Source organism: Peromyscus eremicus, chromosome 2 (genome assembly GCF_949786415.1).
Source record: "Peromyscus eremicus chromosome 2, PerEre_H2_v1, whole genome shotgun sequence".
NCBI classification, from domain to species: domain Eukaryota; kingdom Metazoa; phylum Chordata; class Mammalia; order Rodentia; family Cricetidae; genus Peromyscus; species Peromyscus eremicus.
In genome coordinates, this window is record NC_081417.1 from 150,402,452 (window position 1) to 150,425,210 (window position 22,759).

General features: G+C 51.9%; 1 protein-coding gene across 4 annotated transcripts in view; it reads left to right on the forward strand.

Annotated features, from left to right (window-relative positions):
* Positions 1–22,759, forward strand: part of Capzb (capping actin protein of muscle Z-line subunit beta) — a 106,029-nt gene that overhangs the window by 78,485 nt on the left and 4,785 nt on the right. For all 4 annotated transcript variants that reach the window (XM_059255291.1, XM_059255288.1, XM_059255289.1 and 1 more), the window contains exons 5-6: positions 15,479–15,620; positions 15,922–16,038. In XM_059255291.1, coding sequence (XP_059111274.1) covers positions 15,479–15,620; positions 15,922–16,038 — 259 coding nt within the window. The remainder of the gene's footprint in view (positions 1–15,478; positions 15,621–15,921; positions 16,039–22,759) is intronic.

Below are 22,759 nucleotides of genomic sequence, written 5' to 3' on the forward strand. Positions count from 1 at the left end.
TCATCAGGAAGCCATCAGCACATGGTCCCAAACAGTCCAGTGGCCCCCACATACTTGTCTATTTAGTTGTAATCTTGGTGTCTTACATGGTGAGGTTTTACATATGATACTATTTTTTTAATAATTTATTTTTATGTGCATTGGTGTTTTGCCTGCATGTATGTCTATGTGAAGGTGTTGGATCCCCTGGAACAGGACTTACAGTTATGAGCTGCCATGTGGATGATGGGAATTGAACGTGGGACCTCTGGAAGAGCAGCCAGTGCTCTTAACCGCCGAGCCATCTCTCTAGTCCCCATACGGGTGCCTTTTAATTAAGTTACAAGGTCCTCGGAGAAAGATGCAGAGATTAAGGCTTCCACAACTCACAGGGCATGCCAGCAGAGAGCGAGGATTCAAATCTCCTTTTGCTCTACATTTGCAGAAATGTTACCTCTCACATATCTTTCATATCTAATGGGTCTCACATCTCTTGTTTTGTCACTTTGTGGGATTGCTTCTCCTGGAGGTTCTGAAAACCAGCTCTACCATTCATTTGTAGTTTTCATTCTCTGATTTCACCTTGCCACAAGAAACAGCTTCAAATAAGTGAACTCTGAGGCCCAAGTGGAGTCAGTTTCATGTTGTAGTCATATTAATAGACAGCAGTGGAAATAAGTCACTGTCTGGTGACCATGGAGTGTGGCCACCTCCATTCGGGACCATCCTCTCCCAGAAATGAATTGACACATTCAGAAGTACAAAGTAGGTCATTCAAGTTTACCAGCCAGAAGGTGGCTGAAACTTTGGTGACAAAACTGTGAACGGAGTTTCTCTTTCCCATCCTGTCCTGCAGCCGCTTCCAAATAATCACTCAGAGGCTTATATTAATTATAAATGTTCGGCCCTTAGCTCAAGCTTATTACTAATTAGCTCTTACAACTTAACCCATTTCTATTAATCCATGTCCTGCACCCGAGGCTTGTAGCCTTTACCTCTATCCCATTTTGTATGTCTAATTCTTCACCTAACTCTGCCCTTCTTCATCCCCTCCTTAGTTTGGTTTTTCCACCTAACCTTATCCTGCCTGGTTATTGGCCAAAACAGCTTTATTTGTAACCAATGAGAGCAATACACATTCACAGTGTATAGAAGGACACCCCACAGTACAGAACTATCCTGTTCTCCTTTGCTTTCTGTTGCTGTGATAAAACACTGACTGAAGCTGACTTGGGGAGGAATGGGTTTGTCTGTCTTACAGTTGCAGTTTATCATTGAGGGAAAAGGCAGGAGCTCAGGCAGAGACCATGGAGGAATGCTGCGTACTGGCTCCATTACCTTTCTTACGTAATCTAGGACCACCTTCTGAAGGGTAGCATTTCCCACAGTGGCCCAGGCCCTCCAACTACTCCCACATAAATCAATAATCAAGACGATGTCCCCGTAGTCTTGCCCACAGCCAGTCTGATGGAGGCAATTCCTCAATTGTGGTTTCTTCTCCTTCAGGCGACTCTTTGAGCCAAGTTAATAAAAACTAACTAGGACACATCACCCAACTCCAGAGTCATTCGTGTGTGTATGTGTGTGTGTGTGTAAACATATATACAGGTTTACATACATATATATGCTCATATGTAGTATATATGTATTATGTGTATGTGTATGCTTTTCAGTACCTCTTGTGGTGCGGGTATTGAAGAATAATCAATAGCAGACATTTAAGTGAATCAGGTGAAGAAGATGTAGGTGACAGGAAAGCAGTGACATGCTGTCTTTCCAGGAGGTGGCTCTAGAGCCGAGGACTAATGTCCAAAGAGTCTAGCCAGGCAGAAGAGCTTTGGCACCAGTGTCCCCAAGCTGCCACCCTGGACATGCACACACCTTGCCTCTGAAATCAGAAGCAGAGTTGAAAGCCTATCATATTTAGTGCCTTCATAGCTTTGAAAGTCCCCCACAGAGCCTGTCTGTCCCCAGGTAAGTGTCAGATGGGAGCGGGCAGTGCCTCTCTGAAGTGTGTGTTGGGTCTCCACATGCCGGGAGCTGAACTGCCTTGTCTGTTACTGCCGAGCCCATGGAGGCCACCCAGCCTCATTGTGACCCTTGGGGCTGTCTGTTTAGATTTGGTGGTGAGGACGGCTCTGAGTACTTACTAGGCTTAGATCTGGGGTGTTTGTCCCTCAGTGAAGTGGTTCTGCAGCCTTGGTCTGCCATTCAGGGCTGGGTCTAGGTAGAGTCCACAGTGCCCTGCCCTCTGCTCCCCTCTGTCTCTCTGCCTGTCCCCTAGCTCATCTCACATGCAGGGACAGCTGCTGAGGGGCTTGGTTGGCCATTAAGGGGGATATCTCTGTTCTATCATTAGGGGTTCTAAGAAAAGTGACAGGATAGGCCCTTCTTGTTCCGGGGTGCAGATCATCCTGGATTCCCCAGGCCCAGAGACTCTAAGTGTGCCACTAAGCACGAAGAGGGGGAGGGTGCAGAGGCCCTCAGGGAGGACAGGGAGGTCCCCCTGCTTGGCCTGCAGTGAGACCAGCTTCTCCCCATGTCACTGGAGGAAAGTTTGGGGGTTGTCATGTGGGTCACATCATCCATTGTCTTCAGAGGCTAAGGAATTTCCCAACAACATGTGGGAGGACTTCATGAATTGAAACCGCCCATTCCTGGAGCAAATAGTAAGAAAACAGATCATCTTCTTCTTAACTTTTTAAGCACCATGGTTTGGTGTTTGGCCCCCATCTCAGCCTCTGGGTGGTGGTGTTTGTATGAGTGTCCGTGGCCTGGAGTCTGAGCTCCTCCCCCGAGCTCTGGAGTAGAGGTCTTAGATGTCCAGGAGGCCTCGGTGTGGCACTGAGGGCTGTTCCACATTGTTGCCTGCTGTGTAGGGCAGCAGACCACGCCCGTCACTCATCATTGCTCCCCCTCCCTGCCATTGACCTATGCCCACAGGAAGTCTTAGTTGTCCCCTGTGAGTGAAGCCACAGAGCTCCTCCAGGGGCTCATGCACTTGTCTCTCCTTCCTGTTGAAAACAGACCAATCCCACGGGTCCCTCTGGGAGGAGACATCCTACCCATTGCTAGACTGTTCCATGAGGGTCCAGGAAGGCACCTTGGTTCCAGGTCTGGTGGAAATAGAGCTCCAGACAAAGCTCCTTCTAGAAAGAAAAGGAGCATGTGAACATGTAGACAAATGAACAGTACCTCCAAGCAGGCCAGGCCAGGCCCAGGAGGGCTGGGTAACTGAAGCTGCTGTGCCCTATGGTGGGATGTGTGACAAGCAGGCCCACCTTAAACTTCTGAGAGTCTCCAGTGTTCGGGATTCTTGGATTATGGTTAACCACAGAGTAGAGGCTATGTTTGCCCTGGACTCAAGGCTTCAACTACCTACCTATCATGAGGAACTTCCAGGCCTCAGACCTAGCGGAGTTATAGTCTCCTCATGGAGAACATTGGGCTGCTAGACTAACCCTTCTTTATACTGGGAAGGCTCATACAGGAGTTTGACATTCCAAACAGAATACAGGGGCTTAGATGCTATGGCCTTGCTGCCCATGAGACCATGTGAAGAGCATCATCAGTACACGCCTGTGGTCATAGTTACCTGCTGTGACCTTGTCTTTATTGCTAGTTTTCCTTAGAAGATGATGGAAGGAGAGAGCAGGGAGTATGTGGGGCTACCTCGTCCCACACCAGCCATTTCTGAGATGGGGAGTGCTCAGGGCCTCCCTGAGGGTTCTCTGCCATGAGATCCGAGGAGAGACTAGATTCTATCTTCAGATCCCGGCTTTGATCCTGGGTCTGTAAAGACTTTGACTTTGCAGGGAATTGGAGTTAATCACCCGCACATGGAGTCCGTCTGGTTGGAGTGGCGGCTGGGGCCAGGGTGGCTGCCATGCAGGCCCTCTGGCTTATAACTCCCATGGGGATGTAGCACACATGCAGGCCTGTGAATATTTCTCAATTAGGGATAAAGGGCTAGCTGTCCCCAAAGTGGACAAAGGCAAGTAGGATCCAGGGAGCCAAGCTGGGGTCCTGCATGGCTGCCTTTGAAGTCCTTTAGTTCCCACTTTTCCTGCTCCCTGCCCCCCTCCTCACTACCTCTCCAGCCACCCCCACCCCCCACTTCCTTCCTTCTTTGCTATCCTGGACAGAAATAATCACAATGACTTTTGTCCCTCCTGGGCACCTGTCACAGCAGGCTTTAGATAAAGGGTTGATTGTGAAGCCGCCCAGGATGCCGGGCATGCTTTGCTTCAGGGACAGACTGTGAGGTACCACCTGCTCCAAGCCCTCTCGGATTCCATTGCTTCCACCCTGGCCCTGGAATCCCGGTGTTCCTTCTCTCTCTCCTAAGTCCCAGGGTGGTTTTCTGCCTGTGATGGTATAGCCAGCTCCATGTAGGGAGTGCGTGAGGGCGAAGGTAGGAGTTGGAAAAGGAAGCAGAGACAGCAGACTCATAGATTGTTGTGCACTCCTTCCCAGCAGAGGCCGTAGTCAGCTCTTCTAGGCCCAGACCTTGTCTAGTTCACAGTCAGAACTTTACTGCCTGGCCTGAGACCTACCTTTCTGGGGAGGAACCTGGACGTAGACTCTCCAGCACAGGGCAGTGTCTCCTTGCTGCTGGAAACAGGGCTATCTCACCAGCCAGAGCAACCACAATGGACTAATAGCTCAAGTTCATCACTTTGATCTTTCAGGTTCCAGAGAAGACGGGACCTGCCCCATCCAGCTCTCAGTTTAGATCTGGCCTAGCCTCTGCTTCTGCCCCAAACCAGATGTTCTAACTGAAAAGGGGGGCTGGCACCACTCATTTCCAGAGCTGATCACTCCCATCTGCACCAGACATCCTGCTCTGTGCTCTGCGATCCCTGGCTCTTAGCTCAGAGCAGATAATACCTTCAAACATGCGGTTGCAATTTATTGGCCTTATAAGTTAATTTTAGGGGGTGTGCAATTGATTGAAATCAAAACTTAATGAAGGCCAGAGTCTGGGGGACCAGGATCAGGGTGGGAAGGAGCCCTGTGTTCTTCCTTGTCCGGGGTCTGAGAGGATCTTCAAAAGCTGTAATTAGCTTTTCTAATCAACCCTGCTTTCCTGAAAGAACTTTACAGAGTAAAACAAGGCTGGCGCGTTCCTGCGGCAGTCCTAGAAGCCCGTGGGCCTCTGCGGGAGCAGTTGGGTGCTTGGTAGATGGCCTTTCCGGGCACCCCAGCTCCTCTCCCCTCTCAGCAGCCATCTCGGAGCTGTGGCTGTTTCTGCCCCTTCCTAGTGTCTGTGACACTGGAGCAACCCTGGCCAGGGGAGGGAGGGCAACCACATTTGTGTCTGAAAACTTGTCACCTTGGTGTCCTGGAACCCTGAAACTACATTCCCTGGGCTGTGGGCTCTGAGGTACAGCCCTTTTTGGATGTGGGCATTCAGTGTCCACTCCTGTGGACAACTGGAGGTGGTGGTGAGAGTTTTCCTGGGGGACCCTGCGGAGGTGGGAAGCCATGTCTGAGCTGAGGGAGGCCTCCCCAGCCCAGGCTACAGACACTGCCTGTGAAGTCTCACCTCTCTCCATGAGTCACCACACTGTTGGGGGGACCTTGGCTCTTTTCTGCCCTTACCCACTGAGTGCCTCCGGTGTACAAGTTGACTTCTTGCCACACACACTAGCTCTGCGTGCAGCAGTTAGCTGTGTGGGTGCCTTCTCTGTGTCTGAGAGTGGCCTTGGTACAGTGACAGGCTATGTCATCAGTGTCGCTGGCCACACTGTGCTCAGCCAACCCCCACATAGCAAGGCATCAAATAAATGTCTGGGAACTAGAGTTAATGATTCTTAGGAAATCTTCCCTTGGGGTACAATGAGGACAGAGGCAAGCATCAATGGTTACTCTCATGGCTGCTGAAGAGGCCATTCAGCTGTCATTTATAGAGAGCATCCATGGCCAGGACCAGGCTTTGTAGGTTCAGCCAAGAGAGAGTCAGGACCAGCCCTGAAGAAGCACACACAGGACCACAGACAGATGGACAGATGCCTGTACCATCTGTAACTGCAGAGAATGAGTCACAGCAGACGTGGAGACAGTAAAGATCAGAGGATGAGGCTGTAGGAGGTGACTGACCGGTAGCTGGGGCGATTATGGGGCCTGTCTTGTGCAGGTGGAGAGCTGGCTTGAGACTGTGGTCCAGAAAGCCTGCTGGTAAGGCTAGCCTCGGCTGGTGCTAGACCTTCAACTCTGGGAGCAGCCTGCCATCCCCTAATGAGGCATAAACTGTATGAATGGCTTGTGTAGAAGCCATACATCCCTTCTGAGAGCGGAAGCCTCGGTATCTATTAAAGGAAACAAACTCTACACCTAGGTCCACTGGGAACGGGCCAAGAGGAGGAAGGTGTAAGTTCGTACCTGGGTCCCTAGCCTTCTCCCTTTGCTATTCTGGTTCTGCCCCTCTCCATTTTCATGTCTTGGCTGTGAGGACAGCTCTGTGCTGGGTCCTGTGGCCCCTCCTCGCATATCCTTGAGTCATGGCATTGTATAGCCATAAACTTGGCAAGGCAGCCCCTGACTGTTCTCTGGGCAGTGGAAAAGGCATGGACTTGATTTCAAGGCAGTTCTGGGCTGGATCAGGACAGAGACTGGGGAGAGGTGCATGGTCTCATAGGCACACGCTCAAGGTTGGGTTCTGAAGAGATCCATGGATAGGACATGCAGGCTGGAGCAGAAAGGCCCCGGGAAGACAGACTGACTGATTAGTCCCAAGCTTAGGCTCTTCTCTCCATCTGGCCAGGTGAGGTTTACAGTTCAAGGCCCTATGCTTTTCACTACTAGGAATGTCAGCCTAAGACCCTGGTCTTGGGTTTCCAGCTCCCACAACAGGCTGAGGAAGAGCAGGGAGCAGAGTCAGCATGAGGTACTGGAGAATGTGCAAGAAAATTCCAGAACTGGTGAGACCAGCTGGTACAGTGTGTCCTGAGACGGGCAGGAGTTGAGCACTTCGTGCCCAGAGACAGCGGAGGACTCTCGCGGTGGACTTTGGTCACGTGATTAGTATTTGGTTTTAACATGTGCTATTCCTGTCTTCACCTCTGAAAACACATCTTGCCGACTCTAGGGGGCACAACTTACCACTGTCTCAGCCTGTGTGAAGGGGTGGGAGCAGTTAAGGACCCAGGCCCACCGCAGCTGAGTTCTAATTATACAGGAAGACGGGTCAGTGGGGGTCCCCCTCCATCTTCTGGGAGTGGAAGGAGCTTCTGAATCTCACAGCATGAGCTTCAGCCCTCCTGGGGACCTCCCATCCCCCACTCCACCACCACCACCCTACCCCCATCTGCTGCAGTTCCCAGAGTCCCGGTAGAACGGACACATGACGCCCCCAGGAGACAGTGATGCAGAGCCCCCTGCAGTTCCCATCATCCGGCCTCCTGACTCTACAGTCTAGGCATTGGCTGCCTTGGTGTGCACTGTCTGAACTTCATCTACTACAAATTGGAAATGGAAAACAGGAGTGTGTGGAAAGGCAGATTGCTTGTGAACTTGATCCCCCAGGGCCAGCATCAGGGACTCCGATTCCTCCCGAATTCTGGGTTCCTTAACCATATGGCGCTCAGTCACGCTCAGGTTTCTGTGGCTCTCTGGAAGCCAGGCCCAGCTCCCCCACTGTCAAGCCCTTTGTCTCTCCAGAGTGCCTCCTCGCTCCCCTGGCTGAGCAGCTGCCTCCTAGGCTGCTGTGATGGACAGATGGTTGCTTGGGGCGAGTGATCAAGGAGCCTGTCCTGCAATGCTCCCCAAGCAGGGGACTTTCCTTCCCACATTCCTTGTAAGAGTATTCAGTGGCATTCCCTGGCTTCTGAGCCACCTCTGGGCTCCTTGCCTGCTCTGGTTTTCTTATGGTGGCAGGTTTTCACGCATACATGTAATTACAGCTGGAGGTTATGTATCACTTCTCCTCACATCTAGGATGTTCCATGAGGCCAGTCAACCTGGTGTGAGCACAGAATATAAGCCTTAACCAAGTCCCTCCAGACAGCTGTCCCAGCTGCCCTCTTCCCAGCCTGTGACTTGGGTGCATCCCCTGCCTTTCTAGCATACAGTTTTGGTTTGCTTGGGGCCGTGTATATGTGGACTCACACATGCACATACATGTGTACTTGTGTGTGAGTGAATGCATGTGTGGAGGCCAGAGGTTGACATCAAATGTCGTCTTCTGTTGATCTCCATTTTGTTTTTTGAGACAGAATGTCTCACAACCTGAGCTCACGAATTAGCTAGACTGGCTGGCCAGCGAGCCCCAGGGATGATCTCGTCTCTATTTGCCAGTTGCAGCCGCACACTGCCATGGCCAGTTTTTATGTGGGTTGTGGGGATCCCAACTCACATCCTCAACTTACATAACAGGCACTCAATCTACTAAGCCACCCCACCCCACCCCCAGCCTCTACAGTTTTCCTAACTGTGAAGTCCCAAAATGAGTTCCCAAAAAAAGACAGCTCCGGTTAATTGAGGTGGTTTGATAGCCCAAGAATCCTGAGTGGTGATTTGCTGAGGAGGCAAGCTCCATGGAGCCAACATTTCCGTGTGGAGTGCACAAGCAGAGGCAGTCCCTGCGGTGTGGAGTGTAGATGCTTCGACAGATCCCCAAGCCCCTCCAGCCACACTGTCATTTCCAGAGAGGCCTTCATTATTTCCCTTTAAGTCAAAAATGAAAGGCTGTAAAGGACAGCCGTGGTCCAGATGTGCACTTCTGAGCATAAAAGCTGGCATTAAAGCTGCACATGCCTAAGCCGATTGGTATGTTTGCTCAGGGGATCACTGCACCTGTGTGTGTACTGGGAGGAATTTCCACAGAATACCTGTCCTGTGTCTGCGGGCAGAATGAGACACGTTCTCATTCTGTGGTGAAAACAGCTGTTCACACACAAACAAGGGTGACTAGGTTTCTGCATCATATCTGAACACAGCCAAGGTTAATCTCTCTGTTTTGTGTGCCGCCAAATCTAGCTCCCGGGGCCGTGGAGGTGGGACTCTGCTCACAGCAAGCAGCACTTTGTGTTTCGGAGGGGATGGCCCCTGGGCAGTTCAGAGCACATAGGGGTCAAAGGGAACTAGCCTGGTGCGTGGCGCCACGCAACAGGCACCAAGGCTAGGTCCTCGATCCTGTCATCTTCTCCTGCCTCCAGACATGTACCCTTAAACTGAGCTGGTATAGCCAATTAGAAGAGCATTCATTACCCAGCTCCCTGGAGTTATGGGCATCTACAGCTCTCTGGGCTGCACACTGGTACATGTCAGGCAACTCCTGGGTTCTGTTGACAGGAGATAGGAAAATCATGAGTTTGGAGCCATTGGGTGCAAAAGGAATGTTGGTTACACAGACAGTAGGTGCCTGGCTTCAGAAGCCTTTCCAGGTACACTCTCATTCCTGAGGTACACTGGAGGCTCCCCTCATTCCTGAGCTGAAGTTGAATTGCTCCTACCTATGAGAAGCAGGTACCCTTCTCATATCAGAAGGATATAAAGGGTGATCCCAGAAGCCAGCACTGTTGGTATCTGTGGATGTGGTAGTTTTAGTCTGGGGAGGGACATGAAGGTACTGTCAGGGAGCTAGACCCTTACTTAGTCCCTGGTAGGGTAGCTCTCTTCTGTCTGTTTTTTCTCCTTACTACAAAGTGTCATCAAACCTGAGTCTTGTCTATGTGACCTTGTTCCTGCTCTGTCCACATGCTGGTTCTAGTGAAAAATGTCCCAGTGACCATCGTCACAATCTTGTGCTACTATTTAGTGAGATCTCAGAAGCAATGCATCTGTGACAGAAGGAGATTAAGGAGGCAAGAGGAGATGTTACTTAATCTAGCTTCAGAAGGAAGTCCCACCTAGTGTCTTTGAGGCTTCCTTCCTTAAGCCCTTGATCTAGCTGGGTCTGTGGGCCTGGGTCAGCATCATGGATATCTCAGGCCTGAGTCTACCAATCTCATGGCCTGAGCCCAGGCAAGTCTGTGGCTGAAGGCATGTCTCTCGGAGCCACAGTGCTGGAAGGTCAGTTCCCAGCAAGTCTAGCCTGGCCTTGGCCTTGCTGCCCTTGTAAAGGCTGTGTCCCAGGACTCAGTGCATTTGAGACCTTTGTATTCAAACCTGGCCACTTTCCCAGGATGCTGGAGCATGGGCCAGTTTCCAGAGCCACTCAAGACTAGCCAAGACTGCAGATTGGGTGGGTCACAGTTACAGCTCAGATTCCCAAAGCGAGTTTCCGTCCAAGATCTCCGCACACCTCAGCATCAAACACTCCATAAGGGTTTGACAGCCAGAATACCTCTTTCTACTTCTGTGAAGTGGGTCATTTTGAGTGTATTATGTTGCTTTTGTTCTGAAGTGGGCATGGGCTCTGTGTGTGACTGACAGGATGCAGCTGGAAAGGGGTTTTCAGGGAGAATCACCTGGAACTCAGAAGAGAAATGGCGATCCAGTTAGGATCTTAAGGGGACCAGAATATGCTCACATAGGTGCATGATTGTGACTGGCCTCACTGGCAAATGGCCAGCCCCTCGAGGCTCTTGCCTTGTGCTTCCTGCCTCATCCAGTGCCAAGGTGGCCCTGTGCCTCAGTCATGTAGTGATCATCTTGCCATTCTCAGATGGGTGGACTAGAGCGTCTTCCTCTGCCCCCATCTCTCTAGAGCGTCTTCCTCTGCCCCCCGTCTCTCTAATCCCAGCCACAAGGCCACTCCACGGGTCTGTTCTCCTTTGTAGACATTGATTTCTGCCTCAGCCGGAGCCACCGGGACTTCTGATGGGACTGATGGCAAAGCTGATGTCACACGCACACACGCACACACTGGTGATCTGTCATTAAGTCTGCCGTGAGGCTTTCTGGGGTTCTACCCCTTCATGGCCCAACCTTCTCCAAGATAACATCTCTGTGGTCTTCCTGAGAGGTGGCTCCTGTCTCCTAATCTGAGCAGCTCAGCTGCCATGTTGGCCATGCGTAGTGACTCCGCCCCTGTTGTTGCTTCCCCTCCACTGAGGCAGGAGCCCTGAGAAGGGTTCCTGCTTTCCTTTCTTAAGGAATGTTCTCCTGCTTGACCAGACAGCTTGCTGCAGGAGCCCTGTGGTCTTTTCCTCCTGGACCCCTTCTCACTCCTGAGAGAACTGGAACTTTTGAAATTGTCGAAACCTGAGTGGTATCGCCTAGATCCCCCAGCCTCTCGTGCCTGGCCATGTTGCTCCCACAGTCTTGTTGACATGCAAGGCCCCAGAGCAGGCCTGGAACGATGGCAGAGCCACCTCATTGAAAGAGCATGTTAGCATTTAAACAATATTAATACTATTTGACTCATTAAATGTACAAAGGCCAATCAAAGTACTTCCATGTGTGTGCTGTTAGTTCTGGCGGGCAACGCCTCCTGCGGCTTCATGTGGTTTCAGACAACATTTTAGCACATTCTTAAAATACCCACAAAAGCCTTTATGTAAAAACTCATAAATGTGAATCACATAAAATTATTTTTTTCCTTGTTTCATGTCACTGTGATCAAAGTACAGTAGGTAAGAATAAATTTTCAAAGCCTGTTGAGGTCCTTCTTTAATTAATGCTTCACGCGCAGAGTATAAAACCATAAACCATATAATGGGGGTACAACTATTTGTGCACCCCACGGCCGCCTCCCACCCGACAGCACAAGCAGCCCTTCTGACAGTGCTTCCAGCAAAGCTGAGGTTTCGGGGTGATTCCAGAATGGCCCTTCTAATCACCTGGGCTTCTGTCCCTTTGTATTGGACCATCATGTTGAGACTTGCAGCCACTGCGAGTTCCCAGAGGTCCCTCTTGGTCTCTGGAATCAAGTCTGTTCTTGAATTGTTGTGGTGTTAGGGCCCTTTCTGAGGAGCGAGTCTCGCTTGTCCTCCCTGCCCCCACAGAGAACACCCCAGTTCATGGGGAGAGCTGGCAGCGTGGCCCCTGCTCTGTGGCCAGCAGATCCCTATGGAAAGTCAGATGGCCAGTGAGGAGCCTCTCGATGGGACACTAGCCACAGTGGACAAGGGCTGAGGATGCACTGCCTGGTGAAAAATGCCACACTCGGCCTGGCACCATCCTTCACAGTTACATAAAAATCCGACATCTCAACAAAGACTGGAAGGAACTTCGGAAAAATCACATTTGTGGGAAATGTCGATTTATGGTATTGTGGGCTCATTTTTAAATTTCCTTTTTTATGATGGTCTCCAAAAAGTTTTTTTTTTTTTCTTTTTAGATTCAAGGAGGGGAGCCCACAAGGAGGTCACCCTTAGGCTTGCATTTTTTGCCTCCTTCAATTCCAGCGTTTTGAAACTCTAGACCCAGCCTGTGTGGCCCTCAGGGGAAGCTGAGGGTACCTGAGAGAAACTGCCCAGAGCAGACCCAAGCTTTGGGCTGGAGTGCTGGGGCTGGGGCAGCCTGTCCCACCTTATACAAGCTGTTGTTTTCTGTAAGAACATGCAGCACTTGGGGTGGTCCTGGGGGATTGACCTTGGGTCCCTGGCTAGTGTTGACAAAAGCTTTCAAGGCACCAATATTTCTGCTCATCTCCGCCAAGGCAGCCTGAGCCACACCCGGAAGAGTGTCCTGTGACAAGAACAATCCTGCAGCATCAGGCTTTGCCAGCCCTGGGTGGGGGAAGGGTGGCACTGGCTGGGCTTGGCCTGTGCTCTACAGGGCCAAGTGGGCAGGCAGAAAGGAAGCATCCAGCAGTCCCAGCGTAAGAGCATCCTCGGTGCTTTTAGCTTTTGCTGTGGTCTGCGCCTCCTTCCTCGGCTCACAGCTGAGGCCACAGAACATGAGAACACAAGTCAGGAAATCTGTTGCTACCTCAGAGCCTCATCCAGCAGTGACCTAGAGGTGACCAGTCCATCTTCGCACATTCCAGGAACATTCCAGAATAGCTTGGTTTGTGCTGCACACCATATGAGATGTGGCTCCTAGAGTCCCACATCACAGTACTTTGTTTCCCTCATGCCAAGGGGGTGAGGGGCGTTTGCACGGAGTTTCTCAACAAGAGAAAGAATTAATGCCCTAGAGTGGGGTCCAAGAGCCCCTTGCTGGCCGTCATCCTGGATTCACCAAGTGATGTCCCTGAGCACCAGTCCCGTGGTTGCCCATCCGTGCCTGTGAGCAGCATGTACTCTGTCCAGCACTTGGACACTTAGTCAGCAGACACAGATGGCTACCAGGCAGGCCTGCCATGTCCCGCCCGGCTGGTGGGAGACAGGACCAGAAATTCAGTTTGATCCCTCCTTCACAATAGAGGCACAGGAAGTGGTCTAGTCACCAAGGGCTGGGCCCAGTCCTCAAGGGATCATGGTGGCTGGGGGTGGGGGTCAAGAATACAGGATCAGAGTGGGGGTGCCTCAGGGAGTTAGGAGTGAAAGATAGACCAGCCATGGTGCCTGTACTTTGTGGATGTGGGGGGAGATTTGTGTCCTTGGCAGGAGGGGAACTTTGGTTTCAGCTTCTTAGTTACACTCTGGTGTGTATCTTATTGGGGGGTATTGTTGGTTTGAAATAGTTTTAGAATCAAGATCAAATTGTAGAAACAGGCTGAACAGCTTTTGGGAGGCAGAGGCAGGCAGGTCTCTGTGAGTTCAAGGCCAGCCTGGTCTACAGAGCGAGTTCCAGGACAAGCTCCAAAGCTACACAGAGAAACCCTGTCTCAGGGTGGGGGTGGGGGTGGGGGTGGGAGGATTTGCAGAAACAGTACAGCTGGCCTGCCCTCGGTGCCTAGTGGATGTCAAAGTCCTTGAATGCCCAAGGCCTTCATATAAAATGACAGAGTAATTACACAGGACCTACTCTACCCTCCCATGTATTATAAGTCATCTTAGATTGCTTATGATTCCCTTTGTTGTTGTGAGACAGAGCCTTATTCTGTAGCTCTGGCTGGCCTGGAACTCACTGGATAGCCTAGACTCAAACTGCTGCCAATCTTGCCTCGGCTTCTCAGGTGCTGGGATGCCAAGCATGTGCACCCACACCACAGGCATGTGCACCCACACCGCAGGCATGTGCACCCACACTGCCGAGATTGCTTGGAGAGTGAAACTCCATTCAAAGTTAGCTGCGGTTGCATGGTCCATCTTAGCAAATCAGAGGACGAGAAAGTCTGTACATGTTTGTACACATAGCCTTTTCATTTTCTCCCCAAAGCCTAAGGATGTGGGGTACAGGTATGGAGCTGACTCCCCAAAGAACTCGTGTATTTCTCTCTCCCTCATTCTCTAGCATGTAACTTTAATTATGTAACAACTTTATTATGACCTAAACAACAGATACTTGTTAATTTTGGATATATTTCATTTTACTATCAAAAGCAATAATTTTCACACCAGTAGTCCCAGCACTCAGGAGACCAAGGCAGAAGGATTGTGATTTCAAGGACAGGCTGGCCTGGGCTTGGTAGTGAGAGCCTGTCTCTTCTTGCCAAAAAGTACCCTCTTCACCCCAAATAATCATTTGTTGGGTATCCACCTAACTTTCTTTTTTCTTCAGTGTCCTAGTATTATTTCTGTGGCCCAGATTTACCTAGTAGGCCTGTAATCACGCTCCTTAGCTTATTGTTCCTGACTGCATGAGCCATAGGCAGAGCCAATCAGAGGGCTGCTGGCACCAGCCTTTGTCTGCCTGAGGCCCACCTTGTATCTGGTGTGGGTGCTGAGGCCCCGTTCCCATGGTGCCAGCCTCCTGACCTTGCGGGTGTGCCTGTGGTTACCTGGGCTTGACCTAGAGGCACTGGACAATATGGTGAGAAAAATGCCACAAGAGATGCGATTTCCTGGAGTTGTGTGGGTTGGTTATCGGTAGAGTTTGAGGTCACAGCAGCTGCCCTCACAGATCTCAGCAGCCATCTGTCTGTCACCCTTGATCTGGGACCCTAGTGTACTGGCTTCTGCGTTCTTCCCCTCCTGTGTTTCATCCCGTCTGTGGGTTTTTTCAGTGTTGACTTGGACCTGAGGAGGAAGCACCGTCCCACACACAGCCCTTCATTCTGGTGAGGTTCAATAGCAAGTCACTCTGAAAAAACCTGCATGATTCCTGGTAAATGTGGGGATGTGGGGCAGACTTGTCAGGCAACCTTCCTGAAAGATAGAAATGTTACATGAGGTGACAGTTGATTGCAGAAGCAACGTTTCCCAGTGATGGCCGGCTCTGTCCTGTGAGGAGGGACATACTGTACTGGATCTTGTACCTGGGAGGAAGCTGATGCCCAGAGAAGTTCAGTAAGGTTGCCAAAGACACAAAGCTCAAACTCAGAGACTGGCCTTCAATCTTCCTGGCCTTCATCTAAGCCCTTGCTTTTCTGCCTCTGCAGCCATGGGATAGTCAGGCCATGTCATAAGGTCAGCCCTGGCACCTTTCATGGATGCTTCTTAATCCTAGACAGGTGTCTAGGGCATCATCTGAGTGCACCATTACTGTCAACAGTCTGGGACCTGGGCCAAAGGCCCAGAGCTTGGCTCAGCATCTAACGGTCCATGGGCGTTGTCTCTTGCAGGTATTTTGAAGGTGGCGTCTCATCTGTCTACCTCTGGGATCTGGATCATGGCTTCGCTGGAGTGATTCTCATAAAGAAGGCTGGAGACGGGTCAAAGAAGATCAAAGGCTGCTGGGATTCCATCCATGTGGTGGAAGTGCAGGTACAGCTCTCCCCCAGTGCATGTGCCACACCCACAGGGCAGCCCTGATCTCCAGATGCTTTCACAAGGGCCATGCTAGGATATGCGCCCCCACTAATTCCTAAAAATGCCCAAAGCCATTTGGATAAAGATAAGTCAGGACGACAGTACTTATTGATGCTGAACTCCTATTGCAGATCTGCCCTATAAAAACCATGGCGGTTTTATAAGGGAGGAATGGCCTTGGCGTGGGGTGGGATCTCCAAGTCTCCCTCCTCAGCTCAGGTTCACCTGATGTGATGTTCTCCGTCTTCTCCCCCAGGAGAAGTCCAGTGGCCGTACCGCCCATTACAAGTTGACCTCTACGGTGATGCTGTGGCTGCAAACCAACAAATCCGGCTCGGGCACCATGAACCTGGGAGGCAGCCTGACCAGACAGGTAGAACTTGTGTTCCAGCCTCTTGCCAGTGCCCACTGGTACCAGAGCAAGTGAGCACTTTGCCCAGGCTAGGGAGCGTGTGTGGCCGGCTGCCAATCCACCAGCTAAGAGGGTCTTTGAGTTCACACCTCACTGTCCTCTGAGCTGCATGTGGCTGCACACCAGCTGTGTCACAGCCAGCTGCCTGCTGGGGTAGGACTGAGTGGTTGCCACTTGTCACCCACCAGGGCTTGGTGTCTTCCAGGCTCACGTCTTGCTGAGTTTGCCAGCAGTCAGACTGCGGACTCCATGTGAGCTGCTCCCCACAGTTCAGTCCTAGCTGCTGTGCCCCAGCCTGGTCTGAGTCCCCTTTGTTGGACGTAGAAGATTCTTGGGGAATCTCCAGCTGTGCACACATGAAGATTTGCCAAGTTCTACCTATCTATTGCTCACCTGTCCTTTCCTGGCAGCCACATTCCAAGATGTCCCTTCAGGCCGTGAGCAGAACGTAGAACTTGGACTTCCTGGCACCGCATGCTCTGGTGCTACATGCTCTGGCGCTGCATGCTCTGGCATAGGCCTTTCTTAGCATCTACATCAGGAACTGCTAGAGGCACCTAAGCAGGGTTCAGACCCTACACGCTCCATCCAAAGTTTCATGTTTATAACCTTGACACCCTCCGGACCCCTTGCACACCTGCCCGTCTTAGGAGAGGGCTTTCTGACGTCTGTGCACAGGGACAGGAAGCCTTGTGCACAGGGAGCACAGAAGAGCAAACTAAACACAGCAAAGGGCCTCAGGAGCAGAGTGCTTATGAGCCACTATACAGGGCCCTTCCTGTTCTTGAGTGTCTGACTTCAGAGGAGTCTCTTCCACACTAGGGGCTGGGATGAGGCTTGGTGGTAGAGTACTTGTCTAGAAGACTCATTTCACAGGACCAAAACCACTCAAGCTAATTTTATTTTTGATAGCTCTTAAGAGAAAAATACTGCAGGAGAGTTAGGTTAGTAACTCTTACGTGGGTTTGCATTCTGCAAGCTTCAAGGCATGTGCATGCACTTGAAAAACGACAGTGCAAGGCAGTATGGCTGGTACCAGCCTGCACACCTGGGGGACTATTGGAGCCCTAGAGTCTCCCAGGCAAACCCTCACCACCTCTGCCGTGTTAAGGGTTAGAGGCTGCAGGGAGCCTAGGTTCTCAAGACAAGCTGTCCAGGCCCATTTTAGAACCAAGCACTAGTACCCAGGGCAGAGCACACCCTGCTGTGTGGACATGGGCCCTCAGCTTCTGGGGCCCTTGACTTAGGTGAGCCAGCCAAGCCCTCGGGCAGCCAGCTCCACTGTGGCCTCCCTCCCCTTCTCCCTGCCACCCAGGGAATGGTGGGAACCCCTAAATCCATCCGGAGGCTGTTTCCTGCCTTCCTCGCTGCTGGGAACTGTCTATAATTACACCTGGTGTACAGTGACCTGTACAAATATTTAATCCTCCATCTTCCTGATAGTTTAAATCAGAGCTGTCGGCCCATGGCCAGCATCTGGCTCTGGAGTGCCGTGCTCGGTAGCCCTGCCAAGCCAAACTTGGCCTGGTGACTGGCTGTCCTCAGCACACCTTGTCTGCATTGCCTCTGCTGCTCCTGGGACCTGACTGAGGAAATCCATGCTTCTGTCATCAGCCTTAGGGCCAGAGCCATAACTCATCGACGGTGCGTTAAAGCTGAGGCTGGGCTCCAGTGCAAGCGACTTTAAAGTGAGGAAGTGGCCGGGCGGAGGTGGCGCACGCCTTTAATCCCAGCACTCGGGAGGCAGAGCCAGGCGGATCTCTGTGAGTTCGAGGCCAGCCTGGTCTACAGAGCAAGATCCAGGACAGGCACCAAAACTACACAGAGAAACCCTGTCTCGAAAAAAAAAAAAAAAAAAAGTGAGGAAGTGGAGCCACGAGGTGGATGAGTGCACGTGAACGAAGCCCAGCTCCTGGGTGAGCAGGGCAGGGGCTGAGGGGCTCAGCTTTTCCCACATGAGCCCTGGGAAAGTTTCTGTGGTTGCCGTGGACACACAGACTACAAGCAGACGTGGTTGCATGGCTGTCTCCTTTAACTACATTCAAAGCAGTTGCTGTTCCCATTTAACAGGTGAGGAAGCTGAGGCCCACGCCACTAAATAATTAACTAGAACAAAAGTGGCAGACCCGGAATTTGAGCCCACATATATCTAACACAATACCCTTCCTCCCACACGCTCTTTGAGTCAGGGCTTGGGTGACCTCCAGTTGTGAGTGGTGGGGTAAGAGGGTGGTCACACACACACACACACACACACACACACACACACACACACACACACACACAATGCAGGGTTGCCTTCCTCTGTCACTCACACACCCACTCCACAGTGTCAGGAAGGGAGGTCTCTTGGTTGTGGAGATGTCTCACCAGGCCCGTGGTGCCAGGCACTGCCCCTGCATGCCATGCTGTCCTGCTCTCAGGAGAGTCCTCCTCAAGGATGAGCAGGTCCCCATTTCCCAGTGTTGCTCTCTCCCAACAACCTGACCCCAGGCTCTTCCGTCGCTCCCCAGTTTCCCAGGCCTCACATGCAAAAAGGCCAGCGGCTGTCTTCTCAGGGGTTCCCTCCCTCCCAGGAGTAGTTGAGGATTGCTTCCTGCCCTCTTTTCTTTATGGCTTCTGGGGATGCATTGAGGGAGCTGAGAGCCCCTCTTGGTGGCACCTGTCACTGTGATGCATGGCCGCAGCTGCATGGCCCAGCTGGTCAGGACACCCTGCTGGGAGCTGTCCCTCAGCTCTGCCTCACCCTTCATTGTGTCCTTTTGTTGCCTCCACTCAGAGCTGTCTGTCCCTTGGGGAAGTCAGTTAGATGGGAGATAGTCTTTTGGCAAATCCCTGCAGCTGTGAGGCGGTGGGGACGGCAACTGTGGCCTTCCTGGAAGCTCCCTGCAGCCTCACTGCGGCCTGCCAAGGCAGAGGCCACAATGAGGGAGGTGGCAGAAGCTGCCCCTTGGCAGGCTGCCACGGAGGCCCCAGCGGGAAGGCCAAGGACCAAGTGAAAAAGTGATGCATGCCAAGTACTAGATACGAAAAGGAAGCTGCATGGAGAGGTCACTTCGCCTGTGTGACAGCAGAGACGTGGGAATGAGGCGGACCATAAATCTCTGGAAAGAGATCCAAGGACTCCCATCCGGGGCAGGGCCCTGCAGATGTTCGCTTAATTTTCTTTTCAGATTCTAAATATTTAGACACAAAGGTGGAATGTTGTGTTGAGAGGGGAGATTGGGCGCATGGGTCGTTTGCAAGCAGACCTCCCTCCTCATGAGCCACTGGCACTCCAGGGTCTTCAGGGAAATGCCTCCCTGACCTGGGCTTGGCAATTAGGCCGGGCAAGATATTTTTGTAAGAAGACAAAGCCCATGGCCTTCCCTTGTCCATGGAGGGAACCAAGGGTGAGATAGACCCTTAGGGCCAGCCTGCCTTGGAGACACAGTTCCCAGCAGCAGGCTCTGGTCCGTGAGGTGGTCTGGACGGTGCCATTTGAGTGGTGCGTCTTCTAAGAAGAGTTGAGTATTCCCCAAATGATCTGGGACACAGTAAGCCAGCTGAAAGCCTGCCCTGGTTGTGGAAGGCAGGGTAAGCGGTGCAAGGGTTGGGGTGCTGGGCCTCCAGGAGACCAGTGAGATTGGGGTTGGAATGGACCCATCTCAGGACTTGTGAACCTTGGGTTGTGGGTTTTCCTTGGCTTTTCTGCTAAACATTATACAAAATCCACCTCAAAGAAAACTGCCTTCCGAGTCCCCATAACTTGGTCCAGGCTGTAGCTCTGGCGCCTCACAGTCATGTGACGAGACAAATCCTTTCACTTTTCTAAAACTCCATGTGTCCTGTGGAGTCGATGGTGTCCATTGAAAGCCCGTGCCCCTCTGAACCTTGATTTCCACTCAGTAAAGAGTAGCTAATTCTGCAGCTCCCCGTGTCTTCTAGAATGTGCAGCTGCCAACTCAAGGTCGGACAGTCCTCCCTTCCTCTCTGGCTTGGTGGCAGGTTCGATACTGGCCTGACGCAGCCTCATGTCTATGGCACAAGCTGAGCACAAGCCACAGGGCCCTGGGCATGGTGCTTCCTTAACAGACAGTGTGTGCTGCTAGGCATGCACTGGCACTGCGTGTGTGTTCACTCACGGAGTGTGCAGTAAAGGCAGGGTGTGGAGGCCGAGGCAGATGCCATGCTGCTGACCAGGCCCTCCTGGTAACTGAACTCACCCTCCACCCCTGTGTGAGGACAGCAGCCACCAGATCCAAGCACTCACTTGTATCTTCCCTGTCTCAGCCGTGGAGAGGGAGAAAGGGTCTCACTGGGGACAGGCATGCTAGACCCTGACTCCAGACTCGGTTGGAACCCCCTTGTGGAACATCTGTGCCGCCACAGAACATAAAAATGTTTTCCTTCTGGCAGCTTCTTTTATGAGGGTGTAATAATATATGCATTACAAAAATAGTTCTGTTCCCGGTGGGTCAGCACTGCCAGCAAGCTGACCCCGGCCAGGTGTGGAGAAGAGGGAGGCCGTGGGGGCGGGCAAGGGGGCTATGGAAACTGCCTGCATGTGCCAGGATCTTGAGTTTAGAGGCCCCCTGTGTGCTCCTGGGAAGTCTGTCTGCTCCCCCTACACACTGTTCCTTTGAGGGTCTAGTGGTTTCAGCCTTTCTCTGCTGGAAGGTGGGTGACTCCTGATTCTGAAGCACAAAAATGAGGAAAAGGCATTGAGGTGCTCACGAGACTCTGCTCACCCAGAGTGAGAGCCGCTCACCCCAGTGTGGGGCTCACCCCAGTGCGGGGCTCACCCCAGTGCGGGGCTCACCTGGGCTGCCAGCACTCACTGAAATGGCTCTTGAGAGACCTCAAAGTCCTCATCCCTTCCTTTGGTAGGGTGGGGGCAAGAATCTCCCTCTGCATAGACCAGGGGGCTGAGAGAGGATGGGGGAGGGGTAGAGTTTGCTGGGTCAGAACCACCCACCAGAGCAGCTCCAAGCAGTCCTGAGGCTGGACACAGCAACCGTTTCCATGTGGGATGTTGGTTTCTAAAAACTCCTTTTAAAAATGGGTGGCAGGCCCTGTCCTTTCTCTCAGGTATGTTCCCCAGCTCCGTTCAACACACACACTAACCAGTTGTCTTAGCAACAGGCTTCTGCTCAGGGAACATGATTCTCTTCCGGTATCATGAAGTGCTTAGAAAGGGGGAAATATGGTGATATTTTATTTGTACTGAAATGTTGATTTTATTTGTATGTTAATAAAGTTGTCTGGGGGTCAGAGCTGTAAGCCATAGCAGAAGCCGGGTGGTGGTGGCGCACACCTTTAATCCAGATCACATGACAGGCAGATCTCTGTGTGTTCAGGGATACAGCCAGCATGGAGACACACGCCTTTAATCTCAGTACCAACCATAGAAGACCTGTAGGTCTGTATAGACAGGTAGTGACGAGGAGGTCATGTGGTTGGGTTTACAACCAATGAGAAGGCAGAAAAGAAAGTCAATAAAAAGACAGATACACAGGAAGTAAGTCTCTTTCTGAGGGGAAGGACGACATCAGCAGCGAAGGGTAAGAAAGGGTTTTTAGTATCAGCTCTTAGCTACTGCTCTGACCTCTTGGGCTTTTAACTCTGCATCTGGCTCTGTGTTTCTTATTTAATAAGACCGTTCATCTACAGTGCTGACCCCAGCTGAAGTGGGGCCGTGGCCATGACTGCAGTCATAAACACTCTCACTGTTCCAACTTGTCATGACAGTTCTCAGTCTAAGGAGCAGAGAGTGCCCAGGGAAGTTCAGGGCCTGGAGTGAGCAACCAAGGCACCCATGACTCCAGCAGCCCCCATCACCACCAGCCTCTGGGCAGCTCTTAGCCAAACCCTTTGGCAGGACCAGAACTCTGTTCTGCAGTGAGTCACAAGGCTCTGGAAGGCCCTTGGCTCTCACCTTACAGTACTGTACTAGGTGGCCGTCTCTCCTTTTCTCCTTGGTGGTCCAGAGCTAACTGGAGTGTGAGCATGTGCCTGTTGTGGACAGTTCTGTTAAAACCCACCAGACCCACCTCTGCCATACAGTGCCAGTGCCAGATCTCAGGCCGCCCCAGCCCTGCTGGCATCCTGGGGTCCCTCCCACATTCCTGGCTTCACTGGCTCTCTTGTCCTGAGTCCTGCTGCACCTTGACCTCTCTTAGTAGCCCATGTCTCATTCAAGAGGAAGGAATTAGAGTAACAGGCGGTTATATACCATCATGTGGGTGCTGGGAATTGAACTCAGGACCTCTGGAAGAGCAGCCAGTGCTCTTAACCACGGAGCCATCTCTACAGCCCCAATGTTGAGCTGGTAAATACTTAATACTCTGCTGGTGCCCTGTGAAACAGAGCTAGGCTGCTCTCCCCTTTGGCTGTTGCTCCCTTGTCAGAGAGGTGAAGCTTACCGAGAGGGAAACCGGAAGTCAACAGCAGAGCCTCACCTCTCCCTGCCAACTCCCCCTTCATGTGCTCGGAGCTGGCTGCTGTCTCCCCACCCCACCCCACCCCCACGCCGCCGCCCTTTGTAAACCAGGAACCTGCCATTTCCCTGCACAGCTCCCAGCCTTGGCATGGCGAGGGGTTCCTCCACAGCTGCCCACATGCTTGTGGACATGTCACTACATTCTGCTCGCCCGAGTCTTTTGACAGGGCTATGCATTCCCCCAGCCAGGTGACAGCTGAC